This window comes from Chrysochloris asiatica, unplaced genomic scaffold, assembly GCF_000296735.1.
Source record: "Chrysochloris asiatica unplaced genomic scaffold, ChrAsi1.0 scaffold00120, whole genome shotgun sequence".
Taxonomy (NCBI): domain Eukaryota; kingdom Metazoa; phylum Chordata; class Mammalia; order Afrosoricida; family Chrysochloridae; genus Chrysochloris; species Chrysochloris asiatica.
Genome location: NW_006408638.1, coordinates 746,091 through 770,882, shown reverse-complemented (window position 1 = coordinate 770,882; position 24,792 = coordinate 746,091). Strand labels below are relative to the sequence as shown.

General features: G+C 34.4%; 1 protein-coding gene across 1 annotated transcript in view; it reads right to left on the bottom strand.

Moving 5' to 3' along the window:
* The window catches only part of EPHA6 (EPH receptor A6), an 837,864-nt gene that overhangs the window by 205,733 nt on the left and 607,339 nt on the right, over nt 1-24,792 (bottom strand). The window contains exon 10 of the mRNA XM_006868630.1: nt 13,103-13,228. Coding sequence (XP_006868692.1) covers nt 13,103-13,228 — 126 coding nt within the window. The remainder of the gene's footprint in view (nt 1-13,102; nt 13,229-24,792) is intronic.

Here is a 24,792-nt window from a genome sequence, read left to right as displayed (position 1 = left end):
TGAGGTTGGCCCAGGATTGGGCAGTGTTCCGCTCTGTTGTACATAGGGTCGCTATGAGTTGGTACTGACTCGATGGTACCTAACAACAACAACATCTATTTGAAATTATTCTATAAAAGATTTTTTTTTAAAAAAGAAAACAAGAACAAAAGCAGACTATAACTATATGAGTAGTTTTCAAAATATTCATGGGAAAATGAAATTAAAAGACAGTGAAATTTTTCTAAGAACTTTTTGACGCCCCTTGGTATATTGAATATCCACTTTAATTTGGTTTCAGACAATGCATAATATTTCAAGGTATGAGAATTCTCTACTGTGTTTTGCTCAGTGGTACTTAATAGTAATTATACTATTCATTATTATATAATGAATTATATCTTTCATAACAATTGAGAGGCTAATAGCCATAAATCAAGTTATTTTAGAATCTATAATTTTATTTTGATAATTATCATTATATTGTTCTTAATATGGATGAAATACAAAATCATGAAAGCCATTCATAAAAATTCATATGTTATTATAATTTTGTGATATGTTTAGTGTCTTGAAGTGAAAACCAGCCTAACATCAGGCATCTTTGGTAGTAACTTCATTGTAAATAAGACACTTTGAGTTAAGGAATCATACCTTTGCCTAGAGGGTAATTTCCAATAGAATGAAGGGCATTGCTGAATATTCTTAAAGCTAATTCTTTGGAATTGGCAGGAAAATGTTTCATTTCTTTAGCCTCACATATTTCATCTTCTAGAAAGGAAATCTAGAATGATTTCTATAAATAATCTCTGTAAGCTGTTTCTATAAATGTAGATCATATATATAATAACGCTTATATTTTTAATTATCTACTTAGATTTTATATTAGTCTAATTTATGCTTATTTATTTTATCAGTTATCAGCACACATGTAAAAATAATTCACTTTTTCTAAGTTCTTCCTCCTACCAGGTACTGGTCTGTTGTGCTTTATATGTGTTAATTCATCTAATTCTCACAACTTTTATAGCTCAATTTAACAGATAAATGATATAAAGCACAGACTGTAAGCAACTTGCACAAAGATACACAATTCATACTTGGCAGATCTAGATTTTGGAGCTCTGAAATCTGAATGCTTAAGCATTCTGTTATGCCTCAAAATAACAGGTGGGTCTCCATTAGCAATTAGGAAAACAAACAAACAAAATCTATGTGCTTATCTTTGAAACATATCCTAGAAAGGCATTATTGACTGGGCACTATGTTGCTCCTTAAGCTGTTTAGTCCTTGAGACACTCCAGGATTTTAAAGCCTTATTATTGTTCCTGTGAAGTGCCCTCCAGTCAGTTCTGATTCATAGTGACCCTGTATAGGGTTTCCAATGAGCGGCAGGTAGGTTCGAACCACTGTGGTTAGCAGTTGAGTGCTTATCCTGTAGCATCATACCAGGACTCCTAAAATCCTGTAATTTTCTATATAAACAAAGAAGTACCTACTAAGGAAATCATTAGAAAAACCTATTGATTTTGCTTTCCCTGTGTGGCACTGTGGGTTAATGCGCTGAACTTCAAAGTCAGTTTGAACTGCAAGGTCAGCATTTCAAGCTCATCAGTCACTCCTCAGAAACCCTATACAGGGTCGCTATGGGTCAGAACCAACTTGATGGACTTAACAAGAACAACAACCTCCCAAATATCAACTCATGGTAATAATCTTATTTGGAAATTAATTTAATTTGAACTACTCTAATTTTTTCATATAAGGATTAAAAGGGCAAGCCTTAAGTAGTTGAAATTTAGGTTGTAAGAGGCATGTGTGAGAACATTTACGAACAGTAATGTTAAGAGCTATTGTAAAACCTCTGAAGAAGACACTCAGTACACTCCAAATATACTCTGAATGCTTTGAGAGAAGGTTCCCAAGCCTTTGGTAGAAGTCTTCATATTTTCAAAAGTGTTTCACTTGCTATATTTTATATCTGGCTTTAAAAGTGTCTTATGATTACATAAGTGATGAAATATTCAGCATTTTGGTCTTCTTTATCATTCATGATCAATAAAAATTAACAGAAAATTGAAAAATAAAGCAAACCTCTAGACAGGATCTATTACTGGATCCTAAACTACATTCCCATTTACAGTGAGATTTTCATTTTAATGAAGAAAAACATTTATACAATGAATCATGTATGTAAGATTTAATTAAACAACTGACTACTTTTCTTTTTTTACCCCCAGGCAAATTGCTATTTACTTCTGAATCTATCCTGCAACTTACATGATGCTTATTTTATTTTAAATGTTCAGTGTTGTTACACGCATTCTCCTTAAGATGTCCTTGCATAGAACTATGGAAAGCCAACATTGTGCTACATGGCAGCGTTGTGCTACAAAGTAATGAATGGTGAGACCACTTCACAACAGTGTTGGTTTATGCCCACATTCTTTCTGTTCTGCAGTGGTTCAGTGGCTCCAGAGAGCACACATGCTGTTTTCTAGGCATCAAGGTGATGTCCAAAGAGAGTGGAGCTTTTCTGCTATATAGTTTATCATGTTTTCAATGAAGTTGAAAATGCACCAACAAAACAACCACAACACAAAAAAGTTTTTCACTTGGAGACTGAGCTAAGAAACCAATTTGTGCTCAATTTTTCACTTTTTCTTTGTGAGAAGAAAATGATTCTTGAGAGTTTCTTTGAAAGTGGTGATAGTTTCAAATAAATGGCACATTTTGTAACAGAAAATGTCTAAGAAATAGATATATTCTAATTGGGAATTAAACAGGCATAAAATGTTAAGATGTAGATTTTAATAATCTAAATGTATTCAAATGATGTTAGATAAAAGAAGCATTTATGCTAATAGCAAGGCACAGCTAAGGTCAAAGGCTAAACTTATTTAAAAGAATCTGAAAGTAGACAAGTTAAAAGGGACTACAGATTTAATCTGGAGATTACTTACATAAAGACTATTTTTAGTGTCTTTATGTCTTCTGACAGGAAAAAAATGGAATAAAATCTTTGGAAATGTTCAAGTGTCTGATTGATAACAAATGCATCCTGCAGCTCTTTTTTGTTTCCCCATTTTATGCTCTGTCATTCTTACATAAAAATGATAGTGCTCATTTATGTCAGTTATGCATAATACTGAGTTTTAAGAACCTGGGATACTACATTTATGGGATTCAGGGAGTCCACAGAATTCTTGAAATTGTATGAAATATTTACATATACAGATACATGTTCATTTTCTTGGGGAGAGTATCTATAGTCTTCACGTGATTATTAAAACGGGACTGGAGTTTAAGAATCTTTGAGTTTAACGACAACACCAAAAACATATTCAGCCATGCTCCACTGCTATTCATAAGGTTTTCAGTGGTTAACCATTCAGAAGTAGTCCACCTGTCATTCTTTCTAGTCTGTCTTAGTCTAGAACAATGGTGGATAAACTTCAATAAAGTTTTCATAAGTTTAATGATATTTGAAGGTTTGAACTATGCCTTTGATTTTTATATCTTCGCATCCCGACTTTTCTGATTTCAAGCAATACCTTCAATTTGTCATTCTTGTTTTTGAAGTCATTATCTAACCTTTTGTGCATTTCTCCTCAAGTCAGCCAAGTATCCATACTCTTTGTAGTCCAATGACTTTCAAACAAGCAGAATGGAATTCAACTTTACAGTTAGGTGAGCTCCTCTTGTGGTTGCTTAGAAGTTGTCAGTATAGCCTGTGCTATGCTTCTAAACACACCTCTAACCAATCACTAACAGCATTGGAAATAATTTAAAAGCTTATAGAGGACTTGGGCTGTGTATAGTTATATGACTATAAATGCAATTGCCCATAGCACTGTTCTTGGGTTTGCCTGGTCTGTTGTTTACATCATTCTATCAGTGACCTTCTCTCTTCTAGGCCTCTCCTGGTCCTGAAATAGTGATCATCTTGGTCTTCTGCCCAGGTCTGCCTCAGCATCTCCATTCTAGTTTTTTCTGTTATTGATGTTCTGTAGCGTTTCCTTCTGAATCCTGCAGTTGCACATACTTTAGAAAAGTGAGGTCCCCAGGGAGAGCTGTGCAGATGGGTATTGAAGAAGGCCTGTTAAGACTAGAAATCAAATAAATGACAAGAAGTAAAGAAACATCCTGGGAAAAGTTTTTCTTTTCCCAAGAGTTTACACTTGAACTCTTTATGTATTTTTGACTCTGCACATTGAATGCAGTTTTCCCTATTCACATTATACATAGCTTTTCGTTTAAGTTGGTCCTCATAGACACACACACACACACACACACACACACAGAAATGCATAAAATATGCATCCTTCATTTAATGAAGAGTTTCTCATCTTTGCATTTTCCTGAAGATCTCTTATTTTAAAATTAACTTACTGTAGCTTATCTGCTATCTATTAGAGTGGATTCAAAAGTCATGAAAAAATGAAATGAAAAGGCAATGGATTTTTTCCACAGACTTTTAAATCTCCTTTGTATGTTTATCACAACAATATCTTGTTAAATATAAAACAAGCAAATTATTATATATAGTAGAGAAACAATATGTGAAAAGTAATCATCATTGGAAACAGTATAGTCAATAGAAACTTTTGTTATAAGTGATTAATTTTGAAACTCAAACTGTAGATCTAAAACAACTTATTAGGAACATTGATCTAAACTAACTTATTTGGAATATTGAAGATATCAAATGGTTTCCTTTGATATTTCTGAACTGCAGTTTGATTGTACATAAAAGATATATACTTCTCCACTATTGTTTCTCCTTGGCATATTAAGTTTGAGTCAATTTTCCTTAACTTAATTCAATCATGAATTCCCAACTAGTCTTATTATGTACACTACTGCTTTTCTGCAGTCATCAATATGCACAAAAACCTGTTAATAGTATTTACTAGATTCTAGATTTTGTGCTTCAACTGTATTTATCATTTGTAGCTAATTTCTAACATCTAAACCATGTGATTTCTGAAATATATATATATATATATTTTAATTGGATAATAGTCCATGAAATATTTGTCCTAACTATATATATATCAAATATGATTCCACATGAAATATGGAAATGATAATAGTGATAATCATTGCTAATAAACTATAAAACCTTTAAAATATTAGCTCAGGGTATCAATATTTTGCTTTAGAACTAATGCAGTTGGATATGTTATTTGTTTATAGGAAATTATGAAATCTAGCTTATAGCAATACTAGTTTATAGAAAATGATCGTGCATTCATTTCCTGGCATGGGTAGTCAGGAGATAGTGATGAGAATATGGAAAGGTTTGGATCTTTGAGTAGAAGGCTCATAAAAAAACGCTTTCTAAGGAAGAAAGAGCTAACAATACTAAATATTATTTTGAATTATATACTTAGCAATTGCAAGTCTGCTTTCTCAGTCTCTATGTGTCCATATTTCTCCTGCAGTTTGATTCAGAGTAAGCAAAGGGGGAGTTTCTTGGAATTGCCAAAGCCATTAGGTAAAGACAGATATTCACTCTGTATTTGCCACTTCCTTTGACCACAACCCAAGACAAGCAATAAAGACAAATCCAAGTAAAATTGCCCAAAGAGATATATTTACATAGTATTGTATTTAATGTATAGGCAAGCTGAGATGCTATTTCAGAACAGTCCCTCTACAACTAAAGAGCTACAGAGATTAACTGCAAAGGATTTACTTAGGGAAATCTTTGACCTTGATTTTTTAGAACCTATTTCTATACCTCAAATGCCACTAGCTTCATATGTTCTCGCTTATATAGACTTCACTTGTAATTGTAAAACATTTCTTAGTTCAAGGCATACATTTTAGTTTGGACTAAAATCTTTTAAGTGACTATACATATATGTTGTTGCTGTTAAGTGCCGTTGAGTCAATTCTGAGTCATAGCACCCCTGTATAGGGTTTCTATGGAGCAGTTGCTGGGTTTGAGCTGTAGTCTTGTGGTTCACTATCCAGTGCTGATCCTACATATATATGTACATATATATATATATATATATATATATATATATATATATATATATATATATATATATATATATATATTAATTAAAAAGTATTGCTACTAGGATTCCAGTTCATATATGCATGGGTTCATTCCAAGCTAGACTTATTTAAACTTATCTCTCGAATCAGAATATAGTTGCAGAGAAGTTCTCTCAGTAATTGTTGTTGTCAGGTACCATTGAGTCAGAACCGACTCATAGCGACCCCATGCACAGCAGAACAAAACAATGTCCAATCCTGGGCCAACCTCACTACCACTGCCACACTTGAGTCCATCAATGATGCCACCTGGCCAATCCATCTCGTTAGGGGTCTTCCTCTTTTTCTCTGACCCTTCACCTTACCCAACATGACATCCTTCTCCAGCAACTGTTTCCTCCGGACAATATGTCCAAAGTATGAGAGATGAAGCTTAGCCATCCTGGCCTCCAAGGAGCACTCTGGCTGCACTTCTTCCAAAACAGATCTATTGGTTCTTTTTGCAGTCCATGGCACCCTCAGTATTCTCCTCCAACACCACAACTCAAAGGCATCAATTCTTCTACGATCTTCCTTATTCACTGTCCAGCTTTTGCATCCATATGAGGCTATTGAATACACTTGTACTCTCAGTAATACACTTGTCTTAGTCTTGTTAGGATGCCTTTTAAACAAAACGTCCAATCAAAACAGGCTTCCAAGGGTATCTGCTAAATCAGTTAAATTCATGCAGAGAGGTCAGCTCAAAAGGTTATGGTGACTATTTTTATGGATTTCAAAGGAGGAATTTTGATAGATGTTCTCAGAGGACACAGGACAATCATAGGAACATATCAGGAAGAAGTTTTAATCAAACTGAAGACTACATTGATGAGAAAAAGGCCATAAAGTTGTGCTGAGGAATTTTTTTCATCATAATAATGTACCTACTCATTCTTCAAGGGTAGCAAGGCCTGTCCTAGGACAATTTTGTTGAGAAACCTTATCCTTTCTACTCTACAGCCCTGATCAGGCTCCTTCCAACATAGCTCTGTTCCCCAAACTCAAGAAACATTTAATATGAATACCATTTGAGTTCCTCAAGAATACCAAAATTGCCATTTGACATGGTATAAATCAAAGAGTGCATAGGAAGAGTCAGAGAGATGGAAACATGCCTCCAAAAGCTTATAGTCCTAGATGGAAAATATGTCGAGAAATAATAGCTTCACATTTTGATATTTTATTTAATAAAGGTTTGTATGATTTTGTAGCAAACCATTTCAAGAGGTATCATATAATCAAGAGCAAATGGTACTGGCCATTTGGGGGGGTCAGCAAAAAAGAAGACTTTCAAAGAGATGGATGAGCGCAGTGGGTGCAACAATGGGTTTAAGCATAACAACAATTGTGAGGATGGCACAGGATCAGGCAAAAGAAAGAAGTCCAAGCTACACTGAACAGGGTTCCAGGAATTGATGGAATACTAATAGAAAATTTTCAACAAACTGATGCAGCATGGGACACACTCCCTCATCTATGCTAAGAAATTTGGAAGGCACTACCTGGCCAAATGATTGGAAGATATCCATTTTTGTGTCCATTCCAAAGAGAAGGTGACTCAAGAGAATGCGGAAGTCATTGAACAATAATATTAGTCTAACATGCAAGTAAAATTTTGCTGAAGACAATGGAGGACTAAGGTGTGCCTGACCTAAGCCCTCATATTTTCAGTAGATTCACATGCATGTGAAAGTTGGACAATGAATAAGGAATACCATAGAAGAACTGATGCATTAGAGTTATGGTAGAAAATGTTAAAAGTACTATAGACTGCCAAAAGAACAAACAAATCTATGCTGCAAGAAGTACACCTAGAATGCTTCGTAGAAGTCAGGATAGTGAGAGTTTGTCTCTCATACTTTGAATGTGTTATTAGGAGGTTCCAGTCTCTGGAAGTGGAGGGTCAGCAAAAAAGAAGAAGACCTTCAAAGAGATGGATTCGCTCAGTGGGTGCAACAATGGGGTTAAGCAAAACAACAATTGTGAGGATGGCACAGGATCAGGCAATGTATTTCTCAAATAATAGAAATGCCTTTATGTTTTATAGATCAGTGTAATTTTAATGACATGCTATAATACTTTATTATTATGTACATTTAAAATACCATATGATGTTAGTTATTGGTGTGAAGTGACAGCAAAAGTTGAATCGATATAACTTCCATATTTTGTTGTAGTTGTTTGCTGGCATCAAGTCAGTTCAACAGAATGAAACACTGCCCTGTCATGTGCCATCCTCACAATCATTGGTAAGCCCATTGTTGCTGCCACTGCGCCAATCCATCTCGTTGAGGGTTTTCCTCTTTTTTTCCCTGACTCATCACTTTACCAAACAGGATTGTCCTTATCCAAGGATTGGTCCATCCCGATGATATATCCAAAGTATGGGAGATGAAGTACTGCCATCCTGGTTTCTAAGGATAATTCTGGCTGTATTACTTCCAACAATATATTTGTTTGTTCTTCTAGTCATCCGTGGTACTTTAAATACCACAGCATAATGCATCAATTCTTTTATGGCCTTTATTTCCAACTTTCACATACATATGAAGCTACTGAAAATACCATGGCATGAGTTTGGTGCAAACTGATGTCCTTCCTCTTGAAGACTTTAAATAAAGAGGTCTTGTGCAACAGTTTTGCATAAGATAATATGTCATTTGATTTCTAGACTGTTGCTTTCATGAGTATTGATAGTAGATCCAAGCAAAATGAAGTCTTAAACAACTTCAATATTTCCTCCATTTATCATAATGTTATTTATTGATCTAGTAGTAATGATTTTTGTTTTCTTTACATTGAGGTGCAATCCATACCAAAGGCTGTGGTCTTTCATCTTCATCAGTAAGTATTTTAAGTCATTTTTGCTTTCAGCAAGCAAGGTTTCATCATCTTCATATCTCAGGTTGTTAATGAGTCTGTCTCCAATCCTTATACCACATTCTTCTTCATATAATCCAGTTTCTCAGATTATTTGCTCTGCAGACAGACTGAATAAGTATGTTGGAAGAATACAACTGTAGCACATACCTTTCCTGGTTGTAAACCATTCAGTGTCCCTTGTTCTGTTCAAATGAATGCCTCTTGGTCTCTGTACAGGTTCCCCATGAGCACAATTAAGTGTCCCAGAATGCTCATTCTCTGTAATGTTCATAGTTTATCACGATCCACAGCTGAAAACCTTTGCATAGTTAATAAAGCACAGGTAAACATCTTTCTGCTATTCTCTGCTTTCTGACATCAGCAATGACATCCCTCATTCTACCTTTTCCTCTGAATCTGGCTTGAACCTCTGGAATTACCCTATCAATGTACTCTTGTAGATGTTTTTAATTATCTTTAGCAAAATTTTTCTTGCATGTGATGTGAATGACAATGCCTGATGATATCCACATTCTGCTTGTTCATCTCTCTTTGGGATGGGCACAAATATGCATCTCTTCGAATCAATTAGATGAGTGAGTGCCTCCAGTGCTGCATCAGTTGTTGAAATATTTCAATTTGTATTCCATAAATTCCTGGAATCTTGTTCTTTGCCAATGCCTTCAGTGCATCCTGGACTTCTTCCTTCAGTACCATTGGTGCTTGATCATATGGCTCTCTCTTGAAATGGTTGAAAATCAATCATTTCTTTTTGGTACAATGACTGTATATTTCTTCCATATTTTTTTGATGCTTGTGGGTCATCTAACATTTTGCCCATAGAAAACTACAATATTAAAAGTCGAGACTTGAATTATTTCTTCAAGTCTTTCAGATTAAAAAGTATGTTATTATTATTGCATGATTTCATTTCATTTTATTACTCTAACTCCTGAGTTTGTTTATGTGCAGTCAGCATATGAAATTATCTAAAATATAAAGAATTTGACTAGAGGTAAATTCTGTCACAAATTAAGCCTCCAGTCTCAGACTCAATGTATACTAAATATACAATATAACAAAGTTCCATCGCACTTTCAAATACTGTTTGACCAGAGGATTACATTTAAAAATAATAGCTGGATGGAGCAAAGGGGATATGCTAATTATAAAACGGTGAGAATTTGGTTTTAATAGGGAGGAAAACAAGGGTTAGACTTTGGTTTAAAACTTGTAATTTATTCTCTCTTTTCCTCTCCTCTTCTCTTTCTTCCCCCTTTCCGATCTTCTTTCGTTTCTTCCCTTCCGATGGTCTTGTTGTTATATGAAAGGTATTGTGTTAAATATCTATATATTTGCTATTCAACTTTTAGCCAATGAGTTCTTGGTGTTTCTGTCTGTTTGGAACTAAGTAAAACAACCTGTTTATTATGACATTTCTAGAATGAGAAACATAATTACAAACTGTTACGTAAAGACTGGATACAGACTGGTCTGATTTCTGTGTCTCCTTATTTGATGATTCTCTTATTGTTGGAGTTGATATAAAATTAAGTACTGTAAAAATATTATTCTTTGTACAGTGTGACATGAATGCAAAGAAATTATTATATGCAGGACACAGGCATATCTCATTTGAATTTGATTAAGATAAGTAACTGGAAACTTAATTAGCATGATCATTAAGAAAGGTTTTACAGTTCCTTAAATGATATACCAAATGTCATTTGGGATTCAAAACACTGTAACATATAATAAATTGGTAGATAGCAAATTAATTGCTGCCCAGTAGGCATCAACTTTCAGACAACTGCTTAAAATGCCATGGTTACAATCCTGGGCAGGAAAACTTTAAGAGTCGGTCATCAGTTCAGATATGAGATGGCAAAGAAATACTTCTTTTTCAAAGAATATGAAGCATAGTAAAAATTTCTCATGATTACTGCTTCATCTCTCTCTCACAAAATTATAAAGGAATTGTTGAATGGAAACCTCATCTGTTCTGTAAACCCTCACTTAATTCACAATAAATGGTGAAAAAAAACCCAGACAATTATAAAGGAAATTCTTTAGAAACAAGCTATAGTTGAGAGAAAGAGGATAACATTTACCTATTAAATGGTAGCAGACATTACTGAAAAGTACCAGAGACAGTGACAAGAGATCACTATCAGAGTGATATAAATTAGATAAAGTGGGTTAGTTTCAGTTTGAGAAACAGGAACAAGTTGAGGTCTCTCTATTTTTTTTTCTGAAGTAATTTTCTATACATGAGTGTATGTAAGTCATGAAAACTAAACTGTTGTCTTTTGGAAGCTGGAGCAAATTTGGCTTAAAGCCTAGAAGAATGGAGTGCTAGAGTGCTTTTTTAGATCACTGTCTGGAAAGTTGATACTATGTTTGTATTATAGAATGATCATCTTGTTTCTATCATTCTCAGTGGCTAAATGACCAGAGTGATTTTTTTTTACCAGTGATGTTAAATAATTTAAGTTACTACTAACCTTCATAATGTCATTTCTACCAAAATATCCAGGACTGCCATTAACTTTTAAAGGTTAAACCATTAAACTGCATAAACAGATAATCTGTTGATCTCTTTCTAGTGACAAACACTGAGCTATTAATTACATATGTGGCAGGTACATTTAAAAAAAAAAAATTGTAGTTAACTCTGAGAGTGTGGTTTGTATAACCTTTTCTTCCCAGGCCTGTGCAACTGTGACAAGAAAATTCCAGTGCCATTAACACCAGGTCTGCTCCCACTGAGGAGAAAGGTGGTACAATACCCATTATTGTGAAAACCACTAATCTGAATCCATGAAATTTTGCCTCCACTTCCAATTACACCATTGTTGGTCACCAAGCCTCCATTCACATGAATAAATATCCAATGATAAAAGAAATGACATCAAGGCAATTTTGCTTTATTCTGTATTGTTTTGTTTGTTTTAATTAAACTATTGTTGTAGTTGTTAACTGTTAGATAAACAATTGGTTCCAACTGACAGAGACTCTGCATAGGGTTTCTGAAGCTGTAAATCTTTGCAGGAGCAGAAACCTCATCTTTTTCCTGCTTTAATTAAATAGATATAATAATTGAACAGCATAAGAAAAAAGTCAGTGTGATAACCTTAGGCTTCAGTGCTGCTATAATTTGGATAAGGAAATCAAGAAATGTGCATAATTGGGTTTTCAAAAAAAAAATTCCAGTTTTTTTCAAATGCTCCCATTAAATTGGTGGCTATGTAGCCCTTGTGAAGACATTGACATCATTACCATAACTTACAGAATTATTGTTAATTATGGAAAAAAGGTCCAGTGGATTCTCTGCATATTATCTTTGCAGATAATATATAAGCCAGTGATCAATTATACTGTGCTTGGCTAAACATTATAGTACTTTTTATTCTTCACTCCTTTCCAAGAATCTTAGTTCTGTTTTGCTAAGACAAATATAAAATAGAAAGTGAGCTTGTATACTTCTGTACAATGGAACATGCACTTGGATACAATACTAAATGTCAGGGGAAGAAACAATTTGTGATTAAAATAATGTGGATAATTAACAGTGATTTACTAAACTTTGAGAGTACACTTTAAAATGTTCAAAATTCTGTAATTTGTTTTTCTCATTGATAAATAAGGCTTTGGTCAGACTTTTCTTTTTTTCCAAGAGAGAAGTATACATTAAGTTTGTTTCTTAAAAAGTCTTCCAGATTTGCTACTTTCTGACTTTTCTTCAAAGCACTTTTTCTTTAGTGAAATGGAACCTTAATTAAATCACTGTAAAACCATCCAGATATGGAATTATTTTCAAAAACAATTAACAGCTTTTTTTCTCTCTCTTTTTTTCCTGGTCGATTCTAAAATGGCAAAGGAACTCAAATCATTCCTTGTCTTATTCTTGAATTATAAATGTGGGATCTGAATTTCCCATTTTTATTAATGTAAAGACTCTCAAAAGACAAGGCAACATTATGTGAATTAAGTGAATGGGTAACACTCAAGTTCTTTCCCTTCCTTTAAGCTGCTATCATAGTATTAATTGTCATAAATGTGGTTCCTGCACTTAAAAAGAAATCATATGCATTTATTTTCAACAATGTATTCTAGAAACACTTATTTTTGTATTGGGAAACTATCACTTGTGAGCACAATCCTACAGTTGTACATGGTGACATCAGATTTCACCTGGAATACCTACCAGCAGGAATCCTGGGGGGCAAGGATCCTCCTCTTGGCACTGGATGGGGGGCCTGGATGCTATTTAAAAACCCTGCCCTCAGGAAGCTGGGGCAGAACGCGTCCACTCCAATGGTGGGGAAGGATCCTTTTAAGAGACAAAAATGGACATTAATTAAAGTCTTCCTTGTGGAAAAGGTGTTGCTCATTTAACTGGAATACAACCTAAAATCAACAGACATCATATTTCATAAGGCAACTATAAAATGGAAATGAATAGAATGCTTTTTATTCACAAATTAAAAAAATCCATGTAGTTTCTTAAAAACTTTGTTGATCATTTAACTGGTATATTACCTAAAACCAACAGACATCATAATTCAAAAGGAAATTCTAAAATGAAAATGAATGGAATGCTTTTCATTCATAAATTTAAGAATCCATGTAGCTTATAATTGTGCTGTTATGTGCCGTGGAGTCAGTTCCGATTCACAGTGACCCTGTACAGTGTTTCTGAGGCTTATAATAGTTATTATAAATTAAATTAAAGTGGGTTTGGAAGCAGCAGAAGGCTAATATCAAATTTCAAAACCTACATATACAACGTAAAATCTTCATGAAGAATGGTCATAAACAAATATAAAAAGTGGATATAAATATCAACCATTGATGTCTGTTTCCAGAATTCACATCCTCAGGGGGCCTATACAGAAATTAGTTAGAAAAGGATTCCGAGATCTACTTTGCACTAAAGAAGTGGTGGTGGTGGTTGTGTGCCGTGGAGTCGGTTCCAAATCATAACAACCCTGTGTTGGATTTCCGAGGTTGTAAATCTTTACAGGAACAGAAAGCCTCATCTTTCTCCCAGGGAACAGCTGGTAGTTTTGAACTGCTGACCGTGAGATTAGCAGCTCGATTTGTAACCAGTATGCTGTCAGAGCTCCTGCAATAAAGGAGGAGTACTTTCCATATGTATATCGGTGTTAGTGCTTGAAATAAGGAAAGTTTCTGCACATTATAGAAATTGCATGTGATTCTGAAATAGTGAAAAGACAACCAAGGTACATGATTTTTAATGTTTCACACTTTTCTGTTAGGAGCTAGATACACAGAGCTTGCAAAGGTAGAACCATATATATAAAGTTTTAAGAATGCCATTGTGAATACAAAGAATGTAAACTTCATGGAAATTTATCCTTAAAATCATATAATGAATCATAGAATAAAAGCAAGCCAGCACTTTCTTGAGAGCGCATCTAGTCAAAACCCTTTATTTCACAGAAGAGCAAACTGAGGTCTAGGGAGGGGAAATAATGTCACATGCTAGGAGACTCAGGGGACAAAATCTTCTCACTGCAGAGTAGAAATGAACACTGAGGCATTTCCTGTTTGGAGAATTGCTATGCTTTGAATATGAGTTACAAACCTTACACTTTGGAATAGTAACATTACAGTTTGATGTCTCAGTGACCTGAAGAAAATTTAATAGACATGCAATATCAGTGCAAGAGCAGTACTGATAATTGCTATGTTTGTAGAGATTTAAATCTAAGTTTAAATCACAGTAATACCCTTAAAAGCAGGTTATACAGATGACTGTAGGATTGCACCTCATTCCTGCACTCTGAGAAAATCCTCACACTCAGCAGTTTTCACTTGTTGAGACTTGAGGTCGCTCCTCCATACACAGATCTAAGAAGTCTCGTCTTTACTTGTGAAGAGACTTCTTACTCTATTCTTTCAGATGGATTCTTCACTTAAAAGTGATTTGAGAATTCTTAGAATAGTTTGAAGCTTCTTAGAACTTTGACCAGGATTTAAGGGACCTGATATGCCACATAGTATTATATACTATGCTGGTATGGAGAAAGTTATTGTTTAAGAAAAATCAATATTCCTCAAATATTTGGAGCATATTTTTTATTTATTTAATGAAAGAGCAAAGTTGAAATATATGTTTTAATGTGAGAGGGTCATACTTTTTAAACTGGATTTAAAAAAAGCTTTGAAAGAAAGCCACATACTACACTACGGATACAAACTCTGGTTTTGTGATTGATTTTAAGGATGTGGCATTGTAGGATAAGCACTTTACTGCTAACCACAAGATTGGTGGTTCAAATCTACCAGCTGCTCCTCAGAAATCCTATTCAGGGTTGCTATGAGTCAGAAAGGACTCAATGGCACTTAACAACAACAAGTGTAGCAAGAGTAGCAAGAGCACCAAGTGCTAAGCAAAAAATTGATCTGAGGTAACTTGTAACAAACATCAAGTCTAGATTCTTCTTTGTTAGCGCATAGACTGTTTATTACTGAACACAAGCTAATATGCACCTGTGGACAATGTTTCCCACACAAAGCTGTTTCAACATTGTAACGTTTAATTTCTGGTAAACCACTCATAATGAAACTGCTGAAAAACAGGTGGTGATAATTATATCATACATTTGTACAGCATTCTTATTTTAAAAAATGGTGATGTCTCAAGAGGAAAAATAATTATAAAAAAAAAATTGGATTTTATTATATGAGAAGGCTTCAGAAAGTTTGTTGAGAAATGGCATCAAAAGATCATAAAATTTTCCAGGAACATTTTGAAGTGCCTTGTATGCAGTGAAAAACTAAAACAACACATTTTTAGCTGATATGGATTTAATTGTAGTCTTATAATAGTAAACCTGATTCAATAATATTAAATCATAAAGAAAAATAATTAAGAGTCACATACTGGAAAGAAAAAAATGATAGAAATGAGATTATCTTCAAGGAAATTTACAGAAAAACCAAAGCACGTGCAAAAGTGACTCAAACAAAATTTAATATGTTCCAGATTTGGAATTCGTATCTGAGTTATTGTGATTTTGGCCAACACTACTTACAAGTGTTAACTTAGAAAGGATGCCATTATTTTAGCTTCTTGAGAGAGACTAAATTTAAATATTATTTTATTGCTATGATTATGTTGATTGCTATTTTTGTTGTTGTGACAGCTTGTCATATTTAATAGCTGCTTTCATTTTTCTGTACTTGCTGCATCATTCATAATGGCTTTGTTATGTTTTTTTTTTATCATGGGTAAAAGTCTTTCATTTATTGTGGCATCTTTTCCTTAAAGAGCTGTCATTCTTTATATCTGCAGAAAAAAAAAAAAAAAAACAACAACCCAGCAACAACAACAAAAACAGAGAAAGTGGTGCACAGGAATACATATTCAGTTAGGATACCATATTATATGATGATTACACCTTGTCATTTTTTTCCCTTAAGGTCAGTCATGTCAACAGAGATTTATGAAGCACTATAGCTTTGATTTTTCACAATTCAATTAAGAGAAACTCCAATTCATTTTTATTATAATTCAATTATCTCTTAATTCACAAGAAATTAAGTTCTTGAACCTTTTAGGATTTGATGTAAAGTGATTTTAGTCTGGGTTTCCCTATTACATAGATTATTGTCTCTTTCTTTGATTTTTGAAAAGCAATTTTGGAATTTATTAATGTTATACTGTGAATGAGGAATAAACAATGGCTAAAGTTTTTAGTAGGAGAAATGTCAATTTCATGAGTATTTCATTTTAAGCTGTCCTCAGTATATTAAGGATTTTGTTAATATAAATTAAATTTCATATGTGATGGGAGTACTATCTAGCCATTAAAGAGCAAAATATGAAATGTATAACTTCACACTTTTGGTTTTCCAAAAATTCATGTACTTGCAGTTTCTAGTTTATTATTAATCTTGAATTTATAAAGAAAGATCAAGATTATACTATAAATGTAAGCCAAAAAGTAAAATCACAGAAACCATTATTAAATAAAAATGTCAAAATCGTTTTTCAACGTTTCATCCATTTAGGTCTGTACACTTCTGAAGGCAGTCTTTCCATTTCTCTAACCCTTCTATGAGGAGGTGGGCTGGGAATGGTACTGTAGGACAAGTATTGAACTGCTAACCACAAATCAGAGGTTCAAACTCACCATCTCCTTGGAAATCCTAAACATACTCAATGGCACTTAACAACAACAACCACCCTTCCATGAATAATTCTGTACTCTGGTTTATAACATGTCAATATGACAGTTTCAGCATTTTCAAGGGACTCAAATAGCGTTCCTTTGAAATGTTTTTTTGAGATTTTGAATAAAAAAGAATCTGATCAGGACTGTAGGGTAGATGGGCAAGGTTTTCCAATAATATTCTTCTTTCCCAATAGTAATAGACCTGCTAACTGTGTCTGTGGTTGGAGCCCACCAACCACCCTAGGACAAAATGATGAGGCTTTCTGCTGCTGCAAAGATTTACAGTTTTGGAAACCTTATACCCGGCTGCTATGAGATGGAACTGACTCTAATCAAAGAATTAACAGGTACATTGTTGTGATGGGAAAAAAAAAAAAATCCTAGAAATAACACCAGAAATTTGATATCATCAAAAATTTGCATAGAAGATCATTATAACTTTAAGTTCCTTGTGTCTCGATTTCCTTGTATGTAAAATGAAAATAGTAACTGAATCTACAATCTGGGTTTATTTTGTAAGTATTACATGAGAGTAAATGATCATAAATATAAGCCAATATTGCTATTTTTACTGTGGCTCTGTTGGATAAGCACCAGACTGCTAACCCTAAGACTGGAGTTTCAAACCACCAGCCGCTCCTCAGAAACCCTTTACAACGTGGTATGAGTTGGAAATGACTCCATGGCACTTGACAACAACAAAAACAACAATGCTTTTTTAAAAAAGAAACTCTTTAGGTGGAAAATTAAAATAAAGATTACTGAGATGTTTTAATGCAAAAACCTCACTTCCTTACACACAAACTATTTAACAGAAAAATTTCTTCTTTAAAGATTATTTACTAATAATTTAATTTTAATGGTAAACTTTTATTTAACAGGACCCCTTCGAGTTCTTTTTATTAGCTGTCAAAATATGGATGAAATAAATAATCTCTTTCAAGGATCTGGACAATTAGGACAGGACCTTGAATTCACCTGAATCTAGCCAATGATCCTAAAAGACCTTATTGCACTTGACACAGTGACTCTCAATCCTGGATGGACTCGGGCAGTGAATAAAGACCACTGGCTGAAAGTAGTAGCAAGTTTGAACTGACTTCACCTATTTTCATGCAAATGACCTCCTGCTATTCTCTCTGATAACTTTAGCTAATGAACATATATTCTTTCAACTTTGCTATATTTCACTTTAAATATTGAAATGGTGCATGGTAATGGGGATAAGGCAAATGATGGAGGGTTTGAAGGGACACTTCTGAGAAAGGTACTATGTAAGAATCATTGAATTTATAATAAAATTAAAAGTTTATTACAGGTTTATCTAAAATATGAATTTAAACATTACAATATATGGATCAATTTCATGAAACAAATGGATGAAAAATGTTTTAAAAATAAAGAACATTTGAGTATCATATTTCTGAGAATTATACAATCTGAAAATTTCAACACTTTAAATCAGCTTCAAAGGAGATGGTTGCATTCAGTAATCAGACTAATTTCTTAGCAGTATTGAGAGTACTTTGGAAAGATCTTATGTATGTGTTCTTTCATTTTGCAGTGTTCATGTATTTGCTGGAACTCTTTAATAAAGTATAACTAAAAATGATTCCTGTAGGGTTGGAATGTCATGGTAATATGATATATAATATTTGGATAAATAAAGACCAAGTACTTAGCTTCAATAATTTATAGCATTATCCATTCTTTCCTTCACTAAGAGAAGAAAAGAAGACTCTATTTATGCTTCAGCAAATGCTTCTAGTTTTCTGTGATGATGGATGAAGCTATAGACTCAGTAATAGTCACATCACCAGTAAGAAAGATTCAAATCAAAACAGACCATTGCCATTGAGTCGATTCTGACTCATAGTGATACTCTGGACAGAGTAGAACTGTCCCATAGGGTTTCCAAGGCTGGAATCCTAATGGGAACCACATGTTTCTCCCATGGAGTGGCTGGTGGGTTCAAACTGCTGATCTTAGCTTAGCATCCAAATGGTTTAACTACTGCTCTACCAGGACTCCTTTGAGAAAAACCAACAAAAGTGAAGAGAGACAATTTCATGTTAGGATTGGAAGAATGCAGCTTTATTCCATGGAGGCCTTTATTTTGAATAAATTTAACTGCTGACATGCAGTCCAGGAAAGATTGAATTGCTCTATTTTGGTAAAACAAAAAAAAAAAAAGCGGATTACAGGTTTTCATCATTATCAGACAGTAGCGCATTTCTAAGAAGTCTTTTATAAACTAAAATAGCATAAAGAGAAGCAATTGCCATTAATTCCCATGGAAAGTTTTTGAGTGTTCCCAGACTCCCCCCAATAACTTACCAAATCATACCAGATAATGCATAAAGCCTAAAATAACACTAACATATAGAGTTGTCAGACACAGTTCAAAGTTATCAAAACTAGATGCCGAGAGCAAAGGAGCTTGGCGACTTCACTCACCATGCTCTTAGTGAATGCTGCCTCTTTAAATGCTTGTTGTGCAACAAATGCTGAAAGCTAGTTTCACTTTTAACTTTTTTTCATAACAGTGAAAATTCTCAATGAATTTATTTCAGTGAGTGAAAATAGGTACTAATGTATAATGTTTTGTAAAAAACCAAGGAATATAAAGAAAATTTTTGAAAAGTGAGGTTATGGGCACTGTTTCATTGTGAAGCAAAAGGTAGGCAGTGGGGAGCCCACATTGATCTTTTCTAATGTGAGCAGAAGATGCACAAAATATGGTCTAAGTAAATGCATGTTAAGTAAGTAAACACATGAATGAACACGTGAAAGGTGGCAAATTGGTCCTTAGGCAAATATCTTGCTAGAATCAAGGAAGGACTCTTTACTCAACTGCTTTCTAGGTCAATAGTTACTTTCTAAGGTATTCAGTGTTGTTGGTAATTATCAATTTGGTTTAGAATGTCAATAAAACTATTCATGAATAACCCATTATTTATCTTTCAGTTCATTCATTCACATAGTGTCTCATTCAATAAATATTTATTGAGGAATTTATTATTTTTTTAACCTGGCACTATGACACAGATTAAAAAAAAATAGATAAAATAACTTTTAAATGTTGCCATCATTTTCTGAAAATAATTGTAAGCTAAGCTAAAGATACACCACAGAATTTTATCTACTTTCTAAATTCTTAAAATGAGCAATTTTCCTACAATTAAATTAATATTTTCCTCTTTAGCTAACCTTGACTCAGACTCTTCAGCACCAAATGCAATTAAAGATCATGCAGCCGTTACTGTATTGTTTTTGACTTTCTTTTTTTAATCCTCCAGGTCACTGTAATATGAATTTTATAGATTTATCCTCCTGTTGTTGTTCAATAGGTCACAATAAAAGTATTGAAGCAAAAAGAGCAGTTTCATGGTTAGATTTTTTATGAGTTATTTCATCAACATTTAAAAAAAGAAAAATTTAACTTCCCTTGTGTTATTTTTAAACTTGTAGAACTTATAGAATATGTATGATAAAATTATACTTATTGCAAATTACTGTAAATTATTTTTCAATGATGTAAAAAAATCAACAAGGAAAATGAAAATATTTTAAACTGATTAAGAAAAGTATATTTAAAGTTAAATTAAAGATACAAAATATCTGTTTGTTTTTTGTTTTTTTTTTACTGCAAATAGGTTTCCTCATCTGTAAAAGAACTTGGACTAGAAATTCCCTAACCTTCCTCTAAACTCTAACAGCCTGTTTATGTAACTTTTTAAAAAAATTCCATTTGCTACATTGAATTAGGAGTCCTGGTGTGGTGCTGTAGGATAAGCTTAGGGCTGAAAGTTCGGTTTGAACCACAAGATCGGTGATTCAAACTCACCAGCCCTTCTCAGAAACCCTGTACTGGGTCCCTATGAGTTGAAACCAGCTTAGCAGCACTTAGTAACAACAACAAAAAAGAGAACACAATGAATTAAGCCTTTATTTTATACCAGGTCTGGGAAAGAGTGAGAGAAAATGTGGACAAACCCCCAAATTATAAAAAGGCAAGGCTTACCAGTCAGATAGAGAGTGTAGGAAAGCCAAGACTATGAACCTTAGTCACCCTTCAGGTCTGGAACTGAACTCACCCCAGTGGCTCAATTTTCAGCCAAACTATAAAGTGAAAAACAACACTAGGGAGATGTGCATACCTTAGAATAATCCATCATATGAGATGTAAAGGGTGGCATGTGACCAAAGATAAAGTTCAGAAAGCAGGAAGGTTTAGGAATGAATGAAGAATGGAAACAGGAAACAAAGGGAAGTGCTGTTACATTGTAGGGATTGCAATCAGTGACACGAAAGAAAATGTGTATGAATGGCTAAATGGAACACCCTTTACCTAATTCACAAAAAAAAGGTAGGAAAAAACCCCAAACAACCCAAATGTGTCCTGAATAAATTTACAGTCTGCTAATACATCCATTTGGTTTACTAATGGAAACACCTAGCAAGGCAGGACTCGGAATTCTGACTCTACAGTTAGTTTGATAGGTGATTAATTTTGGACAAATGATTTACTTTCCCTGATGTTTAGTGTCCTCATTTGAAAAATGCAACTAATAATAAGTACATCATTTATATTGATTTCTATGGAAATTGCCTATTAGTGGCTGACAATAAGTGTTCAGTAAATGGGAGATAGATATTTCTTCTCACTCATTGTCTCTTTAATTTCCTAAACTTGATGTACAATATCATGTCTCCATATTTCTATATTTGTCCTTTGGCCTAGAATACGCTTTCAACATTTAAATTGTTACCCCCTCTGTCAGAACATGCTGGACATACCTGGGGAAAACTCACTATTCCCTCTTCTGTTCCTCCTGTACAATCTTAGGTGCTTTGACAGAGGTAGAACACTATCTTGGTTGTGGCATTTAGTTGTTTGCAATTTCGTGGTACCAAACTCAAACGCTTTTAGGAGTCCATTACCTATATCATACTGCCACCGAACCAATTCCGACTCACAGTAACTCTATAAGGCAAAATAGAACAGTTCCATAGGGTTTCTGAGACTGTAAATCTTTACAGGAGCAGAAAGCCTCATCTTTCTCCTACTTAGAAACATATTAGGTGCTATAAATAAGCATATCAGGTTGATGATAAAGATGAGTTGAACTGAAAGGTGAAAATTCTGGCTAAATACAATGGATTAAAATATTTTACTGTAGAAATCAAATAAAGCACATCTCTTGCCTGACTCTAGCCTATAGGTTTCCAGATGGTGACTTCTGGTTTACATGTTTGTCTTTTCCACTAGGCTATGAGACCTTACCACTGCTCGTCTGTTTGTTTGTCTTACTGTGATGACATGTGTGCTGCTGTGATTCTGGAAGCTATGCCATGGGTATTTTAAATACCAGCAGGGTCACCAATGATGGACAGTTTTCAGCTGAGCTTCCAAATACTTCTGAATACTTAGTCAATGAAAACCTTATGAATAACAATGGAACACTGTCAATACCATATTATTAAATATTGAAACATGATGACTAGCACCAGAATATTGTCAGATATGGTGCCAGAAGATGAGATTGGAAGGCACTCACAATGTGACTGAGGAAGAGCTGCCTCCTCAAAGAAGAGTTGACCGGGATGATGTCAATGAAGTAAAGCCTCTGGGCTCTTCATTTGCTGATGGGGCACAACTCAAAATGAAGAGAAACAGCTATAAACAGCCACAAATAATTAGAAAATGGGATGTATGAAGTGTGAATCTAGGAAAACTGGAAATTGTCAAACATTAAATGTAATGCATAAACATAGATATTCTAGGCATTAGTGAGTTGAGATGGCCATTTTGAATCTGAAAAATCACATGGTTTACTATGCTGTGAATGACAAATTAAAGAGGAATGCTGTCACATTCATCAGCAAGAAGAACATATGAAGATCAGTTAGGAAGTACAATGCTGTCTGTGATAGGATAATATCCATATACCTACAATAAAGACTAGCTTGTAGTCATATGGATATTATCCATATATAAGACCAACTTGTAGGCTTATGGAATACTAATTCCACTATTATTCAAATTTATGCATTAGCCACTAAAGCCAGTGATGCTGAAATTGAAGAATTCTACAAACTTCTTCAGTTGGAAATGGATCAAACATGTTATCAAGATGTACCGATAATTACTGGTGATTGGAATGCAAAGGTTGGAAACAAAGAGAAATGATCAGTAATTGGAAGATATGGCCTTGGTGATAGAAATGACGCTGCAAATAACATGATAGAATTTTGCAAGACCCATGACACTTTCATTGCAAATATCTTTTTGAATAAACATAAAAGATGATATACATATGGACCTCACCAGATGGAATACATGGAAATCAAATTGACTACATCTGTGGAAAGAGACTGTGGAAAAGCTCCATATATTCAACCAAAACAAGGCCAGGGGCAGACTGTGTAAGAGACCAACAATTGCTCATATGCAAATTCAGGATGAAGCTGAAGAAAATGAAAACCAGTTCACAAGAAACAAAATATGACCTTGAATATATCTCACCTGAATTTAGAGATCATCTGAAGAACAGAGTTGTTACATTAGACACTAAAGACAGAATATAATAAAAATTGTGGGATGACATCAAAACATCATACAGGAAGAGGGAAAAGGGTTACTGAGAAGACAAGAAAGAAGGAAAAATTCAAAATTGATGTCAGAAGAGATTGAAAATGCTCTCTGGGCTAATGCGTCAGACTGCACAGTTGTTTGAACTTCAAGGTCGGTGCTTCAAGCTCACCAGCTGCTCCTTGGAAAGCCTACCCAGGGTTGCTATGGGCCGGAATAGACTTCATGGCACTTAATAACAACAACAACAACAATAACACTGTAGAGATGCTAAAGCAAATGGAAGAATTGGGGAAGTACAAGAGCTGAACAGAAATTTCAAAGGTCAGCTTGAGAAGATGAAGTCAAATATTATAATAAAATGTGTGGAGACCTGGAGTTAAAAAACAAAAAGGGAAGAACACACTCAGGATTTCTCAAGCTGAGGGAACTGAAGAAAAAATTCAAACCTTGACTTGCAATATTAAGGATTATAATGGTCAAAATACTGAATGATGCACAGAGCGTCAAAAGAAGATGGAAGGAATACAGAATCAATGCACCAAAAAGAAATGGTCAATGTTCAACCATTTCTAGAGCTAGCATATGATCAAGAACAAATTATCTTGAAGGAAGAGGGCCAAGGTGCACTGAAATCATTGGCAAAGAACAAGGCATGGGAAATAAATGGAATACAGATTAACATCTTTCAACAAACTGATGCGGCATTGGAGGTGCTCACTCATTTATGCAAAGAGACTTGGTAGACAACTACCTGGCCAACTGATTACAGGATATCTGTATCTGTGCCCATTCCAAAGAGATGTGACCAGACTTCCGGTACCCCACTGTGGCAAGATGACACGGGTAAGAGGGGCCCCAGGGAAAAAGAGGGAGACCTTACGAAGGAGGATGTCCTGTAGCAGACTCGGAACCTTCCCACCACCATAAAGTTCAGCCCATCAAACTCCTGGACTCGCTTTTTTTTTAAAAAAAAACGCACCACGGAGGAATTTCTGGCATTTTGAACTTTCGCCCAACTGCCCCAACCCCTGTAGAGCTTTGAGGGCGGGGCTGGAATCAGCCCATATGGAGAGCTGCACTTCCAGTAAAGCA